Source organism: Gouania willdenowi, chromosome 11 (genome assembly GCF_900634775.1).
Source record: "Gouania willdenowi chromosome 11, fGouWil2.1, whole genome shotgun sequence".
Lineage (NCBI taxonomy): Eukaryota > Metazoa > Chordata > Actinopteri > Blenniiformes > Gobiesocidae > Gouania > Gouania willdenowi.
Window position 1 is genome coordinate 29,518,537 of NC_041054.1, and position 22,856 is coordinate 29,541,392.

Genomic DNA, 22,856 nt, shown 5'->3' on the forward strand with positions numbered 1-22,856 from the left:
GGAACCTTCACTTCCTGTTCTTAGTGGAATCTCTGCTCCATGTTCTTCTCATGGAACCATGTGTTTGATGGAGGATGATGTGCTATCCAATGAAAAGCTCTCCCTCTCTCTGATAAGTTTCTATGAAATCCAGCACAGACAATAACACATCTTTAATCAAAGAAACAAAGCTTCACTGGACATTTGATATCTTTACATTGACATTGATTCAAACTTTACATCAAAAGTTAGATTTAAGAAGAACTTTATCATGAGTTTACAGGAAAATACTAAACTCTAAAGAAAGGCTGGACAGGCTAAAGAACAGATTTAACAACATTTCAGAGTTACAAATATCACTTAGAATAAATCTATGAGCTATAATCAAAGAGTTGATAGAAATGTAAATATGGTGATAAAATGGGAGTGTTTGGACACTTTGGGCTCCCCTTCCCCTGATATTCATTCAGCACACTGTATGATCCATTCACAGATTTAGGCAGTTTCACTGTCAGGAACCATTTGATCACATTCATTTCAACTGTAAAATATACTTTACATGAAACAAATCACATCTAAAATCAAGAAAATATAATTATGTGACGCATTAGATACTCATTACAAATATTAATACCTTTACAAAAAGAAACAGATTCAAAGGTACATGGATGAAGATGGTCTGCATTAACAGCATTTATATTCATCTAGAAGTTAGAATCTGATTATTACATCTATTAGAATGTCACTAGTTTTTATAGACTGTATACAATAATTAGTCACCTTCTCTACAAACACATGATGCACATCAGGGGTTCTCAGCTGGTCTCACCCTGGGACCCACATTTTACCACGGTCATCAAATTGTGAACCAATTTTTTTTTAGAATTCAACCAAGCACATTTATTTTTTCTCGTCACATCTGAAAGAATTCTTCTCATGAACACGTTGGTGGTGATTAAGATGAGATTTCCACTTGTAAGATTTTCCACATGTGTCACAATTATGAGGTCTTTCTGATGAGTGGCTGATTTGGTGAGACTTAAACTGTTGATATGTTGTAAAAACTTTGCCACACTGGTCACAGGGACACACTTCATGTCCAGTGTGAGATCTCAGGTGTTCAATGAGGTATTTTTTCTGTTTATATATTTTCCCACAGTGGTCACAGCGATACATCTCTGTTCTGGAATGAGTCTTTATGTGCATCGTTAAATCTGATCTTCGTGTAAAAGCTTTTCCACACTGTTCACATCTGTACGCTTTGATTCCACTGTGAGTGAGTACATGTTGACTGAGGTGTGCAGATTGACGAAAAGTATTTCCACATTCCTTACATCTGTACGGTTTAGATTCTTTGTGGATACGTTGATGCCGTAATAAGGTGAACTTCTGAGGAAAGGCCTTCCCACATTCATCACACGTGTGCAGTTTCTCTCCACTCTGCTTTTGAACGCTTTGCTCTGTGGCTGAAGTTTTTCTCTTAGATTTGTTTCTCTGTTGTGGCTGAGCTTCTTTGTCCTGAGAGCGTTGAGGTGTCACTTTGTTCTGGCTTCCAGAGTCCTGTAGAACAGTTAGAGATTAAACACAGAGAGAAGGAACCAAACAAACATTTGTTTCTAAATGTGTTCCTAGAAAGAACAGTGGCTGTTAATGATGAATCTGACATAGCATTAGACTTCAGTAAGAACTAAACCACAATAGAACATCCACATGAACGTCAGGAACTAAAGTTTAGCAGCAAAACATTGACCAAAGCATCACTGCCTCCACAGCTCAGTGGATGGACATTAGCACATGTCTCTGATCAAATGAAGGGATTTAGTTAGAAATTAAGAGGCATTGAAGCTTATTTACATTAAACTTGTTCCGTATTGTTTTCTGTGTTGGTGGGAGAATAAGAGCTCTTCTACAATTTAACATATTTTTCTCATTTAACAGGTAAGCAGGGATTGGCCAACACACAGAGGAAGATGATTGGTTCTCACCAGGGGTGGCCCTATAAACGAATTGTCAAACCTGGAAGAAGATGGAGAGCAGTAGTGGTTGTGTTGGCTCTCCCTTGCTTGCTGTCCACATTGTGTCTATCTGGCTTTGTGCTGTGCAATGTCACTGGTTTACCCAGTTTTCTCAGTTCTGTATTAGTGTGTGTTTACCTGATTTACCCAGCGCTTTAAGTTAGAACCGTACTCGGAATTATTATTTTATTTGTAAAGAAGCTGTAGGGGTGAGCTGCCATTTTGTTCCCTTTTTCAAGTGATTTTGTGTTCAGGTTTATACAGTAGTTTGTTTGTTGTTTTGGCCTTGGTTCACCCTGATGTCTATGCTTCTATTTTTGTGGTTAACGGTTCTTTAATGTTGTACAATTATTAGCAATAAATGACCATTGTCTTATACAAATTCCTGTGTTTCTTTTAAAATATGTTATGTTCCTAGACCCTAGACCAGGGGTGTAACATATTTTGGGGGGATTGTCATCTAGTTCTTGCATTAAACATCTGGGTTTGAATGTGTTTAAGTGTAATTATTTACTGTAGTTGGGTGGAGCTGTTCATATTTTTAACAGGCTGATTTTTCCTCTTCTCCAGTTTTGTGATGGAGGAGTTCACAGTGGACTTCCTTGTTGGATAAATTAGATAGGTGTACCAAAGTTGGATGTTGATCACCAGTTTTTTTTTTTTAATTATTCCATTATATGCTACTAAGAAAGAAATCAAGAGTTGTCTGGCAAATAAGTTAATAGAAAAAGGTGTGGTGGTGAAGGCACCGTCTCAGCTGACCAGCGCTGCGGGCGTGGAGGAGGAAGTGGGAGCAGAGACTGACACGTCAGCCTTGGATGTCAGAACTAGGGATGTGGCCAGAGCGGAGGCTGCCGAGCGGGCGACCCTGCCATACGCAAACCTGATTACACTGATCCAGGCAGGTGTAGATACAGAGGACTTAAAGTTGACCCTCCGCATGCATGAAGTGGAGATGGAGATGAAAACCTGTGAGGTTGAGCTCATGCATCTCCGCCTGAGGATGATGGAGCTGGAAGCTCCTGTCCCACGCACACCGCCTGTGAGTAACACGCTCCCCTCCCCTGCTGATCAGTTTGACGTAAGCTGTCTTATCACCTTGGTGCCACAGTTCAGAGAGAGTGAGGTGGACAGCTATTTTAAAGCCTTTGAGGGTATAGCAGCCACTTTGAACTGGCTGAGAGATGTGTGGAGTTTAGCACTCCAGTGCAAGTTAGTAGGGAAAGCACAGGAAGTTTGTTTGGCCCTATCAATAGGAGAGAGTTTATGTTATGACGTGGTGAAAGCCACAGTTTTACGTGCTCATATGTTAGTGACAGAAGCTTAGCAAAAGTTTTGTTCCTGTGAAAATTCAGCAAGCCAAACGTATGTAGAGTTTGCCAGGGAAAAGACTATTTAATTTGATAAATTGTGCACAGCAAGTATAGTGGAAATGTTTGAGCAGCTTCGTAAGTAAACGCTGTTGGAGGAGTTTAGATCATGTTTGCCTGAAAAACTTGTTTATTTGAATGAACAGAAGGTGGGAACATTAGCAAAAGCTGCTGTACTGGCAGATGAATTTGTTTTAACCCATTGTGTTTCTTTTCCGGTAGTTCACTGTGAGCTTGTCGCCTGCGCTGAAGTTAAAAGTCCAAAGTTTACGCACAGAGCCGCGCTGCGCTCTAACACCGGCGCTGCCAGCAGCAGCAGCAACATCACTAACAACCGTAAGTGTTTTTATTGTCGTGATGCCGGACATTTGATCACTAACTGCCCCGTTCTTTTACGCAAAGAGCAGTCAAAAAGTCCTAAAAATCATCTCCAAAGAGTTTTGTGCGTCCTGCTCCGTTAAAACCTACTGACACTTCATGTGTTAGTGACACACTGGTGGACGCGAACTACAAGCCGTTTATAATAAAAGGAACCGTTTGTGCCAATCACAATTCTCCGTGATACTGGGGTAAACGTGGTGGAGTCCTGTTGAGGATAAAGGCGTTCTGGAGGTCAAATCTTGGGACTGATCCTGGATGCCAGTTATCACATGGATTATGGTGGATTCAGACTGTAGCTCCCATGCGTCTGGTCTCCGGCTTGCGTCACCTGCCGCTCGAAGCGCTGCTCCACAGACGCCGTCCCCGGTATCGTGGTGTGGATCACGGGTGGCTTCGTCCGCTGTGCCGCAGCTCTCCACAGGCTGACGAGGAAGTGACTCTACGCCTCGGCTTGCAGAATGCTATATCGCTACCCAACAAATCTCACCTCCTGAATTCATGTCCCGCGGGTTGGATCTGATGTTCCTTACGGAAACATGGCAACGGGAGGACGAGTACATTCATCTTAGTGAGCTGTGCCCTACGGACTGCTCCGCGTTTGGAACTCCACGGCTTACGCAACGTGGAAGAGGATTAGCGCTCGTATACCGGGACATTTTCAGCTGCAGACTGTTGGACATGAACACGTTCAACTCCTTCGAGCTCCAGACGTGTAAGGTTGGAAATGAACACTCTTTTTACTGTGTTTTAATCTACCGACCTCCTGGTCCTGCTCACTTATTCCTAGATGAATTCTCTGACTTTATGTCATCTATTGTTAAACTGGAGAGTGTTATAATCCTTGGTGATTTTAATCTGCATGTTGATAACTCCTATTGTCCTATGGCAGCTGAGCTGGTATCTCTTATGGACTCTTTCCACTTTGTGCAACATGTGTCAGGTCCAACACACACTAAAGGTCATACTTTAGATTTGGTCTTTTCTTCTGGTTTAAAGATTGACCATCTAGAAATTCAAGACTTACAAATAAGCGACCATTGCTGTATCGTATTTAATCTGTCAATCACACTGGTACAGACTACTTCTAATGTGATAAAGCGGAGACACATTCTTAATGAAGCAGCAATCAGCGGGTTTTCTGCCTCTTTCGACCCAACTACAGTTGCTAGTTGTGATGATGTTGACATTTATGTTAAACTTCAATAGCCACTGTTTGACTGTTTTGGACACAGTAGCACCAGCTAAAAATACTCCAGGCTCTAATAAGAAACCTTGTGCATGGATGAATGGTGCTATTTTTAGCTTCAGGAGAAGCTGCCGGAAAGTGGAACGGTTTTGGAAAACCACTAAACGACAGGTGCATAGACTCCATTTAAAAGAAAAGATAATGGAGCTAAATGAATTAATAAAGCATGCCCGCTCTGCTTATTTCACTAATCTTGTTTTGCAAAATAAGAGAAACCCCAAGGTTTTGTTCAATACTATTGAAAATCTTGTTGCACCCTCACCGTCCCATGTGCCTGTACACACACAGGAGGACTGTAACAATTTTTTAAAAACTTTTTTGTAAACCAAGTACAAGACAGGGCTAGCATCACTCCTCCCTTGGTTAGCTTCTGCACTGCCTCAGCCCCTGTGAGCTCATGGTCCTCCTTCACTCCTGTCAGCCTACAGGATGTTCAGGTTTTAGTCGGAAAGATGAAAGTCTCATCGAGCACTGTAGACATTGTTCCTACGTCATTGCTTTTAAATGTTTTTGATGTCTGTCCTTGGGTGGTAAAATTGATAAACCTTTGACTTTTATCTGGCTCAGTCCCCAGCTTCTTTAAACATGCTATAATAAACCCCATTCTTAAAAAACCCAATCTTGATCCAGGGGAGCCTATAAACTACCGGCCCATATCTAAGCTTCCCTTCATGTCTAAAATCAAGAAAGTGGTTGCTAAGCAGCTAACCTCATACATGGAACAGCATGATTTTTATGATAAATATCAACTGGTTTTAGATCAATCCACTCCACTGAAACTGCTCTTCTGAAAGTTTCTAGTGACATGATGATGACTGCTGATTCTGGTCGTTACACAATTTTAGTTTTACTTGATCTGACAGCTGCCTTTGATACTGTAGATCACAGTATCAGTGATGTTCCTCGGTACGTGTCCTGTGTCCCTGACGCATAAAAATCTGAAAGGACGTACTAAACCCACTATCCATAGGACGCACCTCATTTTTCCCATGAAAAACGACACATTGTGGACAACAACTTCTGTTTAAAATCACAGTAACTATCAAAAGAAACAGAGCCGTCAGCGGACCCCTTTACGCATTAACTTAGCGCACACATGATCCCCTTGTGTGCATGCTAGTTTAGCCGCTACAACAACAGCTAGCCAGTTAATGTGGATTTCATTTCAAAATGTTTCCTGGGACCGCTTATTAAGTGCAACGCTCTCCCCCTAAAAGCTCCGTCCATTTTTCGTGTAGCATCACAGGGCTCCGTGAGAACGTGATCAGCTTAAATCATCTTCCCCTGCACAGTGTTCGAACTGTTGTGTCTGGTTAACTAAGAATAACTCAGTTCGTGTTGTCCTTTAATTCTTTTTATTCCAGCCATTTGTTCGTGTCTATAGGTACACATTCACAGTCAGCAAGCTACCTCAAGTACAATAGTTTCAGCGGGAACTTCCGGTTTACAAAATTTAAGTCCGTTGGAACAACCTTATTACAATGTTACATTCTAACAACTTCTCATCAGCTATGGAAGATTAGATAATTTAAATTAGGTTTATTTAAACTAAGTTGATCAAAACCTAATCAATAAGCCTGATCAGAATCAGTAAACCATTGATACCTGAGAGAAAATTAGGTGACATTACTGCTGTTCTCATACATTTTTATATGACATATAAATAATGAAAAAGGAGCAATTAGAATAATCCATGTCACTACAACTTATATCTACCTTTTAATTGTATCTCCCTGATAAAATGATAAATATTTCTTAAAAAGGGAATTAAAAAAATTAAAGTGGAAAACAGAATTTTATAGGGCCCTACGTCACAGAAACAAACTTGATGTTGCTAGGTACGTTACATTATAAACAACAACTTATGTTTAAAATCACAGTAACTATCAAAAGAAACCTAGTCGTCAGCGGACCCCTTTACGCATTAACTCAGCGCAGACATGATCCCCTTGAGTACATGCTAGTTTAGCCGCCACAACAACAACTAGCAAGTTAACTAGCTGCTTACAATACACCACAAACATATCTGTATCTTTTTATTTTTCTCAACAGACTTTGCACATGTGTTAGTTAAGTTAAATTTTTGTGCTATAAGTTTCATAGTGATTGACTCAGTTCATTTGATTTAGTTGATGTTCAGACAAGAAGATTTTGGTGACAGATTATTTTTTGACTCTGTCATGTTGATGAGAAGGTTTTGTTTGTGTTAAAATCAGCACTTTTATTGATAATTTATGTTTATACGGATGCAGTAGTGGTTGTATTAACATCGTTTAACTTTCAATAGCACAGGCAAACATGAACTAAACCCAATCAATTTCCGTTTTTCATTTTGTGTCAAAAAAATAAATAAATTCTGATTGTGTGGATTTTGCTCACAAATCAAACAAAAAGTACTTTGGTAGAATGAGTTTCTGACTGAATGTAAGTGAACGGAAGTGGGTCACCAGTTAAACTAGTCTCCAGTGTGTGTGTAACAGCGGATGAACGTGGTGAGTGAGTGAGTGAATGAATGGAAACACACGGAGTGTTCTAACCTCTTCCTTCACAGAACCTTGATCTGCGGCACAGGACGGAAACTCCTCCGTTTCTTCTTTGGAGCTTTTCTCCAACTTTGGAGCAAACATTCCGTCCCACAGATGGTCGTGATGACGAAGCTCCTCCAGCACAGCTTTCCTCCTGCAGCCTTCATCATCATCATCATCATCACTGTCCGTCTCACCCAGCTTCACTTCCCAAAATAATATTTCTTCTTTTTCTTCTTCTTCTTCAGTCATCATCCAGCTCTGTCCGCCCGCCATTTACAGCTTTGTCTGGTTGCCAGATACAGCCGACGATTCCCCGCATAAAATATGTTGAATATCCACGGAAATGCCCCAAAAAAATCATCCGTTCATCATCGAAATGTCAACATAATTACCACCTTTATTCACTATTTGCTCACTAAGTTACTTATTTAAAATCTCACAATCAACGGAATATATTCAACCTGGCAACCACACACAACTGTTGTGCTGACGTCACAACCAACTTTTTAAAAAAAACTTTATCGACCGAACCATCAAAATAAACGTGTTTAATGGTGATTTAAGAGTGAATAAAGTAGTTACAACCTGAAGGATTTGGTTTGTGGTTGAATTAATGGATTAAAGAGGAAATTTGTTCAGTAGAAATTCATTTATGATTAAATTTGGATTGGTTTGTTCTCTGAAACAATAGAAAATGATCTAATGAAGAAATATTGTACAATCAGTGAGAGGAAAGTCACTGTACAGCATTTTAAATTTACAGTTTCTCTTACTTTATTAAAAAAAAGTTTATTTATTATTAAAAAAAACAGCAAAATCAATTATTTAAGCAGGCGTTGATCATGTTTTTCCTCTTATTTTGTAAATAAATTATATTATAAAATGTATTACCTCTGATTTTGGTAAAAAAAACAAAAAAAAAAACAGGTATTAGCTCATGAGTTAGGCGGCCAGGCAAATTTATTTGTATAGCGCATTTCATACACAAGGCAATTCAATGGGCTTTACATGATTAAAAAGTGCAGCAGAAAACATTAAACAGTTTAAAGATCAATAAGAATATTAAGATCAGCAGTAAAAACATTTAAAATCAACAAAAACACGATTTAAAATCTCCCTCTCAGTCGTACGCAGTAGAGAAAAAGTGCCTTTAACTTGGATTTAAAAGTTGACTAAATGTACTAAATAACCATGAAACAAACACATTTCCATCATTCATATACTTATAATCTTAAATTTAACGCTATTTATAATCAAACACACATGAGCATGTAAGTGAAATAAAACAACATGGACTTTTCTTAATTCAAAACTGAAAATGATCAACTATGAAACCAGTTTCCTTAGTCAGTCAGTTAGTTTAGAATCAGAATTAGTTAAATTAGTCATTCTTCTCTGAACCATGCCATCACTAAAGTTTTCAATGTCATTACAGCACAAATGGGCAAACATCAAATTCCCCTATGGAGAACAGTGCTGTAGAGAAGTAAAGATGGTATCCATGGCAACACTGGTGTGCCAAACACGGTTGGGGTAATTGACTGAACCCACGTGCACATTAAAGCTCCAACTGCAGATTCCATGCAGTGAATGAATGGGAAAAATGAGTCCATCAACGTTCAGGTAATCTGTGAAGATGACTGCCACATACTCAACGTGTCCTGGAGGAACCCACCACTCCTTTATTCTACACAACAGCACCGTGGGGACGCGTTTGGAGGTGGAGCTTTGAGAAATGGCTGGATTGTAGGATGGTATAATTCACACAGCAACTCGCAAAATCATAGCAGCGGTCCATTGCCAGAAAATACAATAGACCAAGTATTTGTAGTGAAATCATAGCACTCAGTAAATTTTTTTGTCCAACAAGCGACAACAAAGATCTGCTTGTTCATCACTGCAATGTCAAAGTGTCTGTGACTGTGGACCATTTCAGGGACATTGTGCCAGGTGTTGGTCATAAGCCTCAGCAGACCTCAGATCTCTGAAGCCATCTCTGCCTCCAACTGCAAAAATTTGGCCCATATATGCAACGACCCCAAGTTCAGATCGAGGTGTTCCCATGGGAGTGATCAGTGTCCACTGGTTGGTGTCTGGGTTGTAATACTCAGCAGTATTCAGTACTCTATTACTCCATCCTCCACATATGTAAATCTTGTTGTTCAGTGTAGTGCAGCTGGCGTTGCTCCTCTCTTCATTCATTGATGCAATGAACGTCCACTGGTTGATGTCGAGCTGGTTGCATTCAGCAGTTCTGAGTGAGGTACCATTAACATCCTTGAGGCCTCCCATAGCGTAGATGCATCCCTTTAGAACTGTAACACTTGCATAGTCCCGTGACTCCTGCATTGGTGACATCTCCTGCCAAATGTGTGTGACTAGGTGAAACCTCCACACTTTGTGAAAGGGGTTCAACAATCTTAAACCACCACCCACAATGTAGAGGTATTCACCAAGGAAGACAGAGCTGCAGAAGAATAAGTCAGTCATGATATCCACCAAACTGTAATGAGTGTGAACTGTGATCCAACTGTTAGTGATGTAGTCAAAGGCCTCTATTGTCTCAGACAAACATTTAACCATCAGTAAGACAGCGTTTGGCAAGCGACGGCAAAACAAGATATGGTTGATCCCAGGCTCAGAGCAGAGTAACAAAGGTTCAGACATGACTTTAAGGGTATTAAAGAAAGAAATCCGGCTTTTTTGACCTCCCCCTTTAAAAAGTGCACTGACAAAATGTCGGTGCTTTCACTCGGGAAATTCAGAGACTTCTTGGAGAATCAGTTGTCTGACATCACAAAACATTATCTAATGTCAATGTCTGGAACGCTTTGAAGATAGAAATGGGAGTTTTCAATGCGGAAACCCAGAGTTCCGAGATTTAATGAATGCAGCATTAGAGCGCACAGGTGTCATGGAGTGAGTTTACCTCATACTGAAAGCGATTGAGTATATATGTGCATGCGCATATATACTCATAATCGACAGGAGTTAACTAGCTGAACGGTTCATGTTCGGAGCACAGCATGCGTGGGTTAAAGTTAGCAACCAAGTTGAGAGAGCTGACAGAAGGCAAAAGAACCACAAAGAAACACCTTAAACTAATTGAATGGCTCCAAAAGAAAAAGATACTGAGAGGGCAGGTCAGTGCAACCGGTGTCACCATAAAATGAAACTGAAGAAGAAGATAGCCTCTGTGAATGATAGGTAACTTTACCTAACATTTTTTTAGTCAATTTTATTATTATTATTATTATTATTATTATTATTATTATTATTATTATTATTATTATTATTATTATTACATATTGTATTTGAGTAGAACATGCAAACAAGCAGAACGTGGAATAGTAAAACAGGCATTTTTTTATGTATTGAAGCCTCGAGCTACATGAGTGAAGTAAAAACTGTTTCCTTGATAATGCTTAGTGCGTCTTACCTGGGTTGGGGTAAATTATAATTGTAATTAATTACAATTATGCCATAATTATAATTGTAATTTAAAAAAATATATTACTGTTGTAACTGTAATGAAATTGTAATTGAATTTAGATAATTGACTTTGTAATTGGAATTGCCATGAAAATTCTATAAAAATTGTCAATTGTAATTTAATGCAAAACTGGGGAACAATGACACATATGTAACAATTATTAAAATATGTATCACAGCTTATCCAGCTTTCCCACATTTTTTTCATTTAAAAAAAATATAAATTGAAGGGTATACTGACACAAAAAAGGCTCAGACGCAACGCAAGTAACCATGGTGATTAAGCCTCTACAGCTAACCTGTTGCAGAGCAGGTTAACAACCAGGATAAAGTTATCCCTGCTGTGGCTCTGCTGTCAGTGCTGTGAGAAATGAGTGTTTTACAGAATGTTCATGGTTTTTATACATGTTTCTTCAGCCAAATATTATAGAGGGTTTTCACGGCACGTCATCAACCCGAAGTCGCCATCTTGGAGGTAAACAGCCGGTTTACAAACAGCACACAAACCAGCAAATCCTGAATTTTGAGAGGAATTTGTGTACTATCGCCGTATTTTTGGCTGTACGAATCGGTCAGAACGTGAATTACATGTGGACTTATATAGACTGCCAAAAGTTTAATTTGTCCATTGACTTTTGGTTTTAATATTTTTTTATTATCATAGTTTATATATAAAGACAAAAATAGCATATAAAAAGACAATATTTTAGCAATGAAAGTGAGAAGGCAGATGGTTTATTATGAATATTTTCCTTATTAATTAAACACCAACACTGAAAAGTCAGAAAAGATACAGAATAATCTGACTTTACACTGTAATAAATAATATGGTAGTTCAACTTAAAAGTCTTTGTTAAGGTTCTGCCATAAAGATTTGAGCTCATTGAAACAATATTGGCACCTTCAATCAACTGAAACAAGCAAGTTATAAATGGTTCATAAATCATTGCCAGAAATTGTTACAACTCAACAGTTTCAGTTTAAACCACCTAGCATGTTATGTTGTACAAACAGTAAACTTGTATTGCTTCTCCATATTAATGAATTTGTATGAGTTATTTAAACTCACAAGCCTTAGTTGAAATAATTTTTAACTTATGATCTGATGTCAAAAGAAAACAATGTTTTGACGTCTTTCAACATATCAGGTCAAGTTATGAATGACATTTAACTCACTCAATGCAGTTGAACCAACCAAATTTATTTGCTACTTGGACACACAATACTACATTTTCAATATTGGCACCACTTACAGTCAAATGTTAGATGAACATAAATGTTCATGGCAGAAATTGTACAGACACTTCTAAGTAAAAAGAATGTCTACTTGTGATTTCTGTTGACATGCAAAATTAGGTTTTGTAAATGCAATTCACAATCAAATAGTCACAGCGTTTTATTTTCGCTTTTTATTTCCAGAAAAGTAAAACATGGAACAAGTGTAGTAGCAAATGACAACATCTTGCAAAGCTATTCAAATTTTAAAACATTTCAGCAAACACATTTTATGTAAATCCATCTTATGTACTTGTGTAGGCTTGTCACAATAGTTACTATGTTGATTTATTAAATTATGGGCTTGACATTTATTGTCATTACATTAATTATTTTTTATACTATAATTTTATTTTCAAATATTTGTTAATACATAGTTTTATAACGACGGATTACTGGGACTTCAATTATTAAGTTAATTTCAAGTGCTTCTCAATAATAATAATGTTTATCACAATTTTTTGTAGCCTCAACATATCAAACTTAAAAGTTTTCTTATTGTGCCAGGCCTACTTGTGTTGTACACATGCTTGAAGGCACCCCTGCAGTGCCACTAAGGCCACAAATGCCAGGGATTAAAACTAGTCAACAAACTTTCAAAGACGAACCAATAAACAGGCCCACTAAAAAACATTTGAAGTGTTCAAAATGGCTCAAAAAAATGAGCAACAGTGGGGGGAAAAAAAATAACAGCATTTAAAAAACAGAGAAATTCACATCTTGCACCTCAATATTTTGTTGCGGAGTCCATGTATCCTGGCAGAGGCCTGTTCAGGCTTGATTTTCATGACGACCTTTTGGAGAAACTCGAACGTGTACTTCATTGCTGATGGGTATTCCAGATTTACAGCATAGATGACACCCATCAGCATTGCCACACCACATGCTACACTCTTTCTTCCACGACGACCGCAACGTCAAAGACCTGATGTGGGACTGCATCCTGCTCCTCTTCGTAGCCAATCAGCAGTCCAAGTTCCATTCCCTTCAACGCTTCATCCAGATGGTCACCATGGGCCTAAAGAAAAATTAAAATTACATGCTTTAAATGTTGTTACGTTTTAAAAAATATACTTTGATTTCAGTAAGACTGAATAAAATCTATTACATTTCTTTAATGAATACTGTTAATTAATTACCTCTATATAGTTTTCCAAACATTATTTTAAATATAACACAATACTCCAAACAAGTTTCTAAATGAGTTGTAATTATTGACGTAACTTCATTTGGATCAAATTTATCGCACTCACATCACACAGCCGGAAAACATTGGATGAATCTTCTTTGAGGTAGAGTGGAAGTCCCAACAGAGCAGCAATCCTCTTCCTCTCATTTGTATTCTGTAAAAGTGAAAAATTACAAACTTTACTTAAGTTGTTTAATTTATGTCTTCTTTATTTAACCAGGTAATTCCCACAGAGATTAAGAATCCCTTTTTCCTGGGGAATCATGGCCCCAGAGAGGAACCTACTGTACATATTTTTAGTGGTTTTAAACACTGGAGTACCCGAAGAAAATCTGGGAATCGAACCTGGGATCTTCTTGCTGTGCGGCACAAGTGTTCACCATTGCACCACCAAAATTGTATAGTTGTGTTACAAAGACATGCCACCAAAACATTTTATGATGAATAAAAACAACAATAAAAAAAAACTTAGAAAAAAATTAAAAAAAAATACAAATTGGAATCAACCCCAAAGTTAATGCGAATGTGCAAAGTTTAAATACCTCAATTGCTAACATTTTTCAAGAAGATCCTGTAAGGAGCGAGGGAGAGGAATACATCTTCATTCAATAACTCATTTTTGCGAATCAGTGGCACTCGGTGAATCCAACATTTTGTTTGAGAACACATTAAACCGATCAAACACAAATTACACTGAAGTCAAACTAGGGCTATGCAATTCAACAAAATTTAATTGAGATGACTTATTTGGTCAATATTTCAATAATCAACAAAATTCCGGGTTGCAAACGATTCATAGGTTTATCTTTTTATTTTGAGTAATTAGTTAGTTAAAGGAATAGGTCACTGTTTCATTTGTACCTGTACCTTTGTACCTTTGGCGTCCGCACAGTAAAGTGAAGATACTGTGCAGATGTCGAAGTACTCCTGGTATTATTACGCCTTACAATATAGTTCCCCTTTTTACCCGCTTAGAAAATCCACATTGTTTAATTTTTTGTGACTATACTTGGATCTTGTAACACTTCACATATCCACATTTAAAAAGGGAATACGTGGAAGAGCTTTGTCGCTTCCATCTTCACCTCGTTTGGAGCAATAGAGGAGAGGAGGAAAGGCTAACACATCTGTTCTGTGTTTACGTGACTGAGGGCATGCGTGAAGACCAGACAGGTACACATGAACTTGTCTAAGCTAAGGTAAGAACATATTTCAGTATGTAAAAATGGTGGCCTATTCATTTAAAAACATGCATGCTTTCTTGTTATTTATATGAACAAAGGTAGGTAGAGCAGCCTAAATATTTAATTAAGAGTAACATTACCTCAAAATTATTTTACTCAAGTAGAAATAAAAAGTAGTGGCCCAAATAATTATTCAAGAGTAAAAAAGTAATTGGGAGAACATTTTACTTGAGTGTTGAGTATTGAGTAACTGAGTGTAAAAGTTTGATTCATGTTTTAGTTGTGACAAATGAGAAATAGAACATAAAATTATTTGAATATTGTCATATTTTCCTAGAAAATACCATAAAAACAAAAACATTAATTAGAATTAGTAAAACAAATCAAATATTTTAACCCATAAAATTAAGATTTTTTTTCCAATTCAAAATTTACTCATCGTGGCACAAGTTACTACAGTATATTTTTTACTCAAGTTTTTGAAGTAACTACTTTTGCAAGTAGTCTTAGTAATCTGTTCTCTTAAGTACATGTACAATATATGTAAATGTATATATACAATATTATAATATGTATAATGTAAATGTAGCGGAGTACTACCCATCTCTACTTAGAGAAGTATACTTACATCTTTCTCAAGGGAGGTCAGAATGTCACCCAAGGAGCGGCACCTTCCAGACTTGCTTGAGGATTTGTAGAGTTCCAGCAGTCGGGGTACAAGTGCATCGAGAAATGAAGGCAGCAGTTCTTGGGCAGTAACTCGTTCGAATTCAGCTCTTATCTAGAATAATACAAAACTATTTATGCAGGGCAAGCACACAAAACAGGAATATTTCAACAGTTACATCACCTGTCTTTCTTGAAGCAATGCCGGCCATCCATTGCGAATTTCACTTAGTAGTGGTTCATCACCTACTATCTCTCTCCTCCGCTGGGCAAATGTTGACACCATCAACTCATCCACCATGTCACAATCGGGGATGGTTTTAAGCATTTCCCTCTCCGTCTTCATACGGTTCTCCTCCATTACTTCTTCACTGTCACCTTCCTCTGGCCCTGGACAAAAGTGAACTTCACCTTTTTTTGACTTTTTGACTTTTCTTTTTGCCTCTCCTCCTTTTCGCTTATTCACAACCACTTCTGGAAGTCCAGCAACTGCCAAGTCACGACGGAAGTTTCCAACCTTGTATTTAAGGCTATGGACCCACGAATACCATCCTGCTGCAGACCCAGGATCCCTCAAGCTTGGATGCTTGTCCACAAGTGCTCTCGCCACAATCTCATAATGATGACTTTCAGGATATGGGGTAATTTTACACATACCATCTGCAAGACAATCTAGAATGTCTGACTTCATTCCTTTGTTTACCTCTAGAAGGTATTCATCCTTTGCATATTGTCATATATATATATATACATAATTTAATTTCTTTTTAAGAATGATGTGATTTTATTTTCTACATATCTGTTGTGTTGAAAATGTCACACCCACAGTAAGTATGGTATTCATTTTAAATGCAATTTATCCCGTGCTCCGCCATGTTGAAATGACGTCATTGGTGACGTGATAAGCCCCTTTTAGTCCATTGAGTTCCATGGGAGGTGAAGCATTCAGGATCATTTAGCAGCTTTTTCAGTCAAAATGTCAACTTGTGCTGATTTGGGTTGATCTAGCAATCAGTAAAACTTTTTGAAAAAGTCAATGTAAACCTCTTTTGTTTACTGAGAGATGATAAATAAAACCGTGACCCAAAAAACTCTGTGGCCACAGGGTGCAACAGTTCCCACTCTGCTGTTTCGTATAGACGCCATTAAGGAGAGAAGAAGAGCTCCGAGTGCATTGATTCTAATGAGCAGCAGTGAATCATGGGAAGTTGTTTACACATTCCCTCAGCTGATGTGCAGCCCGTACACCAATCATTACTGCTCTTTCGACTTTGTCCTTTTGGAGTGATCCCGAAATATCTCACTCCCTTTCATCACTCACTGAGATGCAGGATGCATCCGAATAGTCCCTTTTATCTCTTTTCCTATTCACTTTTCCATAACCCGGTGGATGCCGTCACAGGCTTAAAGGTGCAGTCTGCAACTCTTATAAAAGTGACTTTTTGTCATATTTGCTAAAGCTGTCACTACAGTATGTAAGGACAGCTTTACACGAAACAAGTAGTTTGTGTAAAAAAACAGGCTCATTGCGTTCCCCCTGCTGCTCCTGCAGCCTTTGGCAAAATTCACCGCGACCGAGCAAAAAGAACCAATCGGAGCCAGGATTGTGTTTGATCAGCTGTTTTGACAGCTGTTGCTCACAGTTCCTGCCCCTTTCCCGGGGCTGGAGCGCGTCAGTGTATGGTCTGGAAGAGTAGAAGATGGAATTGGTGACTTTCCTGCTTGAAAGGTAATTACTGCTGCTTGATTTACATTGTCTGATTTGTAATTGTTACAGTAGAACTCTGTAGTGCATGTGTTGCTCATGTGTGCGCAGCAGCCTCCGTGTGGCTGCTGTAAGTGACATGTTGTTGTTGCTGCTGCTGTGGAGGTGTGTGGCACATAGAGAGAGCGAGAAGCGCTGCAGTAATATGCTTTTAACAGAGCATGTTATATTACAGTGATGTTGCTGTCGGACTAACATTAGCTTGTTAGCTTCTCCTAGAAGAAAAATGCCAAAAATGGCACATATTGTGTAGCTGTTTAGTAATAAATATGCCTGTGTGGCATTTTGCAGCAAATTTAACCTATAATGGTCTTTTTGGTAAGATTTTATTGAGTTGAAAAAAAATCAAGATTTATATTGTGTCTCGTTATTTCGAGAAAAAAATATTGAGATACGAGTTCTGGTCCATATCGCCCAGCCCTAATGCCCATACATTTGGACCTACTGTATGGTTATTAATGGGAATAGTGTGTGAATGATCATGGTACCATGATCAGGATCATTGATATATCTGACAAAGAGGATATTTAGGTCTTGGTGTAGGTTTTGCTCTTGTTTATCATTTATTCTGATCAGGCATATTTCCACCCAACATTGATGGAGTGCGACCAGTACAACAGGAAGTCAGGGCAACCGTGGCTCCGCCCCTTCTGCAGGTGTCACTGGTCACAATTTTATGACTAAATTGTTTTGTGTTAGCGTGTGTTTCAGCATTAGTTCTTAACAAAAATTTTAAGAGAATTTACAAACCTGCAAATCCAACTGCAGCGGTGGTGGAAGGCTGTTTTTGATTTAATCTAACAATAAGCAGTTAGATCAAATCTGAGTCAATCAGAACACCAAGGTTCTAGCGTTTTCCACCTGTTCTTTGATCACCTCCAGTTTAAGTCACTTATTATATAAAATTAAGAGGCTCTTAAACTACAACACAAACATGGAACAAGAACAAAAGAATAAATATTTACATGTTTATTTGTTTAATATAAAAATATATAAAATATATCTGTGAAAGTCCAAATGATCTAAAACCAACTATTGAACATATATGTTTTTACATGTATAAGGATTCACTTCTTAACAAAAAAAGTCTTGATTCTTCGGAAAAGCCTTCGAATCCTCTTCATCAAAGAACGTTTTTTTGCTCCACTTGAAGACTGATCCAGAACTTGATCATTTGTATGAGGAGTGGGAACAGAAACCAGGTCCACATCAGTTACAGGAGGGAGATCATGTGAAGCTTCTGCAACCAAGGCATCACAACTGATTGACGTGAGGGAAAGTTCTTCTTCTGGCAGAGTCACATAGAACATATCCCAGGATGTAGCGGCCAAATTCAGTCTGTCACCATCGTTTGATTCTGTCACACAGGCTTGATCCAGAACAGACTCTTCACCAGATGCAGGGCAGGTTGTGTTATCAACCTGTGAGGAGGGTTGATAGTGTCTGCTGGTCTCCTGCTGGTTGAGGTGGGATGTGGTGAAGAAGTGGTGAAACTGAGCCTGACAGGGAGAGATCCTTTCATCTCCATCCAAGCGCAGGAGCTGCTTCAGCAGGTCGACAAAGGCTTTTCTGTCCTCAGCCTCACCACTTTCTTCTCCTGGATGAACCTGCATTTTAATACAAGACACTGGTTATTACACAAGCTCACACATCAGGCATATCAGTGAGTAGTTTATGGTCAGGATATCTCACAAGCTTCATGGCAGTCAAGACTTAATAACAGGACAGTGAATAGATTTGGACACTGCATGAATTTACATCAGATTTTGTTTAAAGGAAATTTCTCATTCATCATGAATAGCATTTTCCAAATAAATGATCTAGAATATTTAAACAGTAATCTATGTCATCCATGTTTTAAGAGTTATTAAACTTAAAAACTTGCTTTTTTTAAATTGACAAAAAACAAATGTTTAAATAGAAAATGTTAATTCAAAACTTACATTAACCAGATCATCCAAAGAAGAGAACTCAACGAAACGTTGTTGCTCCTCAGGTACGATGTTGTTCGCAGCTTCATATTCCTCTGGTGTCTGGGAAAACAAGATGAGTGTTATGAAGTTCATTGTAAAGTTTAACTTTGGGGAACTCAGGTTTGCCGAAAAAAAAACTTCAGTTTTACCATCAATCGCCATGTTGGGCTTCCCTCAGCCTCACAAAAGAAGCTCCTGGTGTGAACCCCGGCCTGGAGCTGGTCGTCCTTTGGTAGACCAAGAAGCTCTGAAACACGCTTCATCATCTGATAATCGCAGGACACAGACAAGAGGTTTTCTCCAATGTAGAGGAATGTGAGCAAACAACCCAGGCCCCACACATCAATGGCCTCGCTGAAGGGAAGGCCAATGGAGACTTCAGGAGCCCTGAGGAGCAAGGACACGAGTTAAGAGTGAGAATCTGTGACCAACAAATCAATACAATACAATACAGGTTTGTCATAACCACAGCTAAGCCATGTGAGGAGAAATCCTCCTACCTGTATCCTAGAGGCTGAATGTCAAGGCCAGGCTCCATGCTGGAAGTTGTAATAGCCAGACCAAAGTCGATTAGTTTGACTTTCAATGGCTGGATCTTCCCACTGACCACCATGACATTGTCAGGTTTTATGTCAGTGTGAATGATTCCAAGGTCTTTCAGGGAATCTAAAGCCACCAGTAGCTGCAGAAACAAGATCAGAAGACACAGGTTTAGAATAAACATTGTCTGTTTGCTGTATAGGCTTTACACCAATCTGATTGGCCTTTCACCAACCAATAAGAAAGGGTTTGAAAATACATCATTTCCGCTACTTGACTTCCGTCATAGTCTAAGTAGAAGTAGAAGTAACCCTAACCCTAACCTAACCCTTTTGCTGCTGGTCAGATGAAATACCGATCAAGACCAGACGTTAAGTTACAATTCAAAAATGAGTGAGAAGAAGGGGGTGTATCTGCCTTTAAAGGGGGTGTACCCACTTACAAACCAAAACGCCCCTTTTTGCTGCTGGTCGGATGATATTGCATTAATTTGTGACTAAAAGGTCACACACACACACACACACACACACACACACACACACACACGCACACACACACTGAACAGACACACACACACACACTGACAACAAATGTTATAAACCATACCTGCTCAGCAATAGAACGGATTTCAGTCAGACTCAGGTACTCCCACTCTCGGTTTTCCATTAGAGTGTAAAGGTCGACGTCCAGAATCTCAAATACCAGGCAGTTGTAGTTCATGTTCACAAAATGCTCATAAAATTTGAGCAAATTTGTGTGGTCAGCATCAAGGACACTGATTAACTTCAGCATGGAAATCTGTAAAAAAAAAAAAAGAAGAAGAATCCACAGTTTGATTTAAAATACATCATCTGGTTCCAACAGGTCTTAGATCATCTTATATTGTTATTTTGCAAATCTCAAAAAAGTGCAAATGGTAACAAAGTTTGTTTTCAATGTTGAATTAGATATGAATAAATATATAAAGTAATAAGTACAAAAGCTATATAAACAAGCGTAAATCAGCTTTACATTTACATGTATATTGATATGATATGTACATGGAATATTAGGTTATGAATAAATAAAAATAGATATGTTTATTCCCAAAATTGCATTGAAGAGAACAGAAGTCCTGAAATGTACATTGCTATGTTGAAGTAATTACACATTAATAACAAAAAATATTCTTCATAGAGTTTAGAAGTAGCAAAACCTAAGCCCTCAAATATGATAGAAGGTACAAACAAGTACCTCATGCTCAAGATCTTCTTCAAAGCCCTCCTTGATTATTTTTACAGCCACCGTCTCATTGTTGCTGAGGTTCTGGCACTTGACCACCTTCCCAAAGTTGCCTTCACCAACACACTCCAGGATGGAGTAATCCACAGTGCTGCTGTGGAGAACCTGAAGTTCAGCTGCTGCAGTAGAAAGAAAGAACAGAGGGTGAGTATAGTCTAGTTCAGTCTGTGTATGTGTCTGTAGTGGACAACATATTTTCTCCATAATTGTATTGTGGTTTCCACAGTCAGTGATGGTTTGAGGTGCCATGTCATGTGCTGGTGTTGGTCTCCTGTGTTTCCTTAGGTCCAAGATCAACGCAGCCGTCTACCAGGAAGTTTAGAGCACTTCATGCTTCCTGCTGCTGACCAACTTTATGAAGATGCAGATTTCATTTTCCAACAGGACTTGGTACCTGGAAGGGACTCAATGCAACTCATACAACAGTTAGTAATTTGATTGGAAAAGAGACGTCACATTCCATGAGTGCTGATCGTGGTTGGGCTCAATTAAAATTGTAATCGTGTAATTGATAATTAAGTACAATTTTGGTGTAATTATAATTGTAATCCCATTTGAAAAATTATGTTGCTGTTGTAAGAGTAATTAAACTGTAATTGAATTCAGAAAATTTAATTTTGTAATTGTAATTACCATGTAAATTCTATAAAAATTGTCAATTATAATTTGACACAAAAATTAAAGAACCATGTTACAGTTTTATGCACAGTTTTACACATATGTAGTTAACAATTATTAAAATATTTTTCAAATCCAGCTTTTCCACATTTTACCATTAAAAAAATATAAAAATTGAGGGGTACACTGACACATACAAGGCTCAGATGCCCACGACAAAAATATTAGAACTTATATTTTCATTGATTAGGAAGCCTAACAATGCAACCAATGGATAGGAAATAAATTAGATGATAGAAATTAATTTTTAGTGTGTTTTAACTGATTTAGGACCTGTTATCGTAAGAGATGCTAACAGAAAGCTAACACAAGAGGTAGGTTCAATGTTATTAGGTTATTTATTTCAAGCTCAGTAATTGTGATTGGACTTTAGTAATTGAAAACACAATTGTAATTGACTTTCTGAGGATAAAAAATAATTGTAATTTAATTGTGATTGGGAAAAAATACTGCTCACTGTTATCTTAATTTAATTGTAATTGAACATGGGTAATTGAAAACGTAATTGCTGATATAGATCAACAACAGCACTGGGACTTTATACAGACAAAAGTCAACGGTCAGTTAGGAAACGTTTATGTGTTGCCTGGCAACAGCTAATATCACACTAGAGGTGGTGCTGTTGGGTTAAATATCAGCACTGGTATGATTATCAGAATCAGAATTCCTTCATTAATCCCAGGGGGAAATTACTTTTGTTACAGCCACTCAAGAAATAATCACAAATAAAAGAATAAACGTTAGAAAGAATAAACGTTAAATAAGTGTATACAGTAATTAAGTAAAAGACTTTTAAAAATAAGGATTAGATAGATACAGATATTTACAACAATCAAATCTACACCAGTGCTGATATTTCAGCACACCAGCACTCCCTCTGGTGTGATATTGCTTAATTATCCATCTCAGGAATAAAATACAGGAACTATTTTTATGAGGAGACATAAATACTTGCTGCTACACCACTGTAATAACACACACTTTCCAGTCTAAAGGCCCTCTCTAAAGTATAAAAGCCCTGTTTGTCATTGAGTCTTTCTTACTTGCAGCAGCTGAAGTTCCAGAGAACAGAAATTGGGACATTTTCCACTCAGATGCTTTAAAAGTCACATAAACAGTTGTCTTCACAATGCTCACTAACTGCAACTGCTCTGTCTTCACTGACAGCTCGCTTTCATCTCATACCTGCTCCTGATTGGTTGAGGACGTAGTGCCCTCTGCAGCCAATCAGATACGACTTCTCATCGGTTATAAAACAATCACGTTGTGATGGAGAAGCCCTATGCTAATGACC

The 22,856-nt window shown here is 38.2% G+C and overlaps 2 protein-coding genes and 1 long non-coding RNA gene across 4 annotated transcripts; all 3 read right to left on the reverse strand.

Annotated features, from left to right (window-relative positions):
- Positions 1–215: 215 nt before the first annotated feature.
- On the reverse strand, positions 216–7,792 carry LOC114472496 (zinc finger protein 436-like). The gene is made up of 2 exons (XM_028461800.1): positions 7,529–7,792; positions 216–1,539 (listed from the first exon to the last, which is right to left on the reverse strand). The coding sequence occupies exons 1-2, from the start codon at positions 7,790–7,792 to the stop codon at positions 880–882; spliced, it is 924 nt and encodes a 307-aa protein (XP_028317601.1). The 3' UTR covers positions 216–879.
- Positions 7,793–13,191: 5,399 nt separating this feature from the next.
- On the reverse strand, positions 13,192–15,380 carry LOC114472505 (uncharacterized). The gene is made up of 3 exons (XR_003675128.1): positions 15,288–15,380; positions 13,540–13,629; positions 13,192–13,304 (listed from the first exon to the last, which is right to left on the reverse strand). It is a non-coding gene; the product is annotated as an uncharacterized LOC114472505 (long non-coding RNA).
- A 2,664-nt stretch (positions 15,381–18,044) lies between these two features.
- LOC114472491 (homeodomain-interacting protein kinase 1-like) lies at positions 18,045–22,716 on the reverse strand. Of its 2 annotated transcripts, XM_028461795.1 has the most exons (7): positions 22,606–22,716; positions 20,837–21,003; positions 20,210–20,401; positions 19,564–19,745; positions 19,213–19,450; positions 19,034–19,123; positions 18,045–18,697 (listed from the first exon to the last, which is right to left on the reverse strand). In XM_028461795.1, exons 1-7 carry the CDS (start codon positions 22,643–22,645, stop codon positions 18,158–18,160), a joined length of 1,449 nt encoding a protein of 482 aa, XP_028317596.1. In that variant the 5' UTR covers positions 22,646–22,716; the 3' UTR covers positions 18,045–18,157. The 2 variants fall into 2 exon arrangements, with proteins under 2 accessions (XP_028317596.1, XP_028317595.1); XM_028461794.1 differs by lacking the exon at positions 22,606–22,716 and having other exon boundaries at positions 20,837–21,349.
- Between the last annotated feature and the right edge of the window lie 140 nt (positions 22,717–22,856).

Coding starts and splice junctions, on each gene's coding strand:
- LOC114472491 (XM_028461794.1), bottom strand. CDS start 21,133: ATGGCACCTCAAACCATCACTGACTGTGGAAACCACAATACAATTATG. Junction 19,746..20,209: donor TCCGTTCTATTGCTGAGCAG/GTATGGTTTATA, acceptor TTGTTTCTGCAG/CTACTGGTGGCTTTAGATTC. Junction 18,698..19,033: donor CTTTGGATGATCTGGTTAAT/GTAAGTTTTGAA, acceptor ATTAAAATGCAG/GTTCATCCAGGAGAAGAAAG.
- LOC114472496 (XM_028461800.1), bottom strand. CDS start 7,792: ATGGCGGGCGGACAGAGCTGGATGATGACTGAAGAAGAAGAAGAAAAA. Junction 1,540..7,528: donor AAGGTTCTGTGAAGGAAGAG/GTTAGAACACTC, acceptor ACTGTTCTACAG/GACTCTGGAAGCCAGAACAA.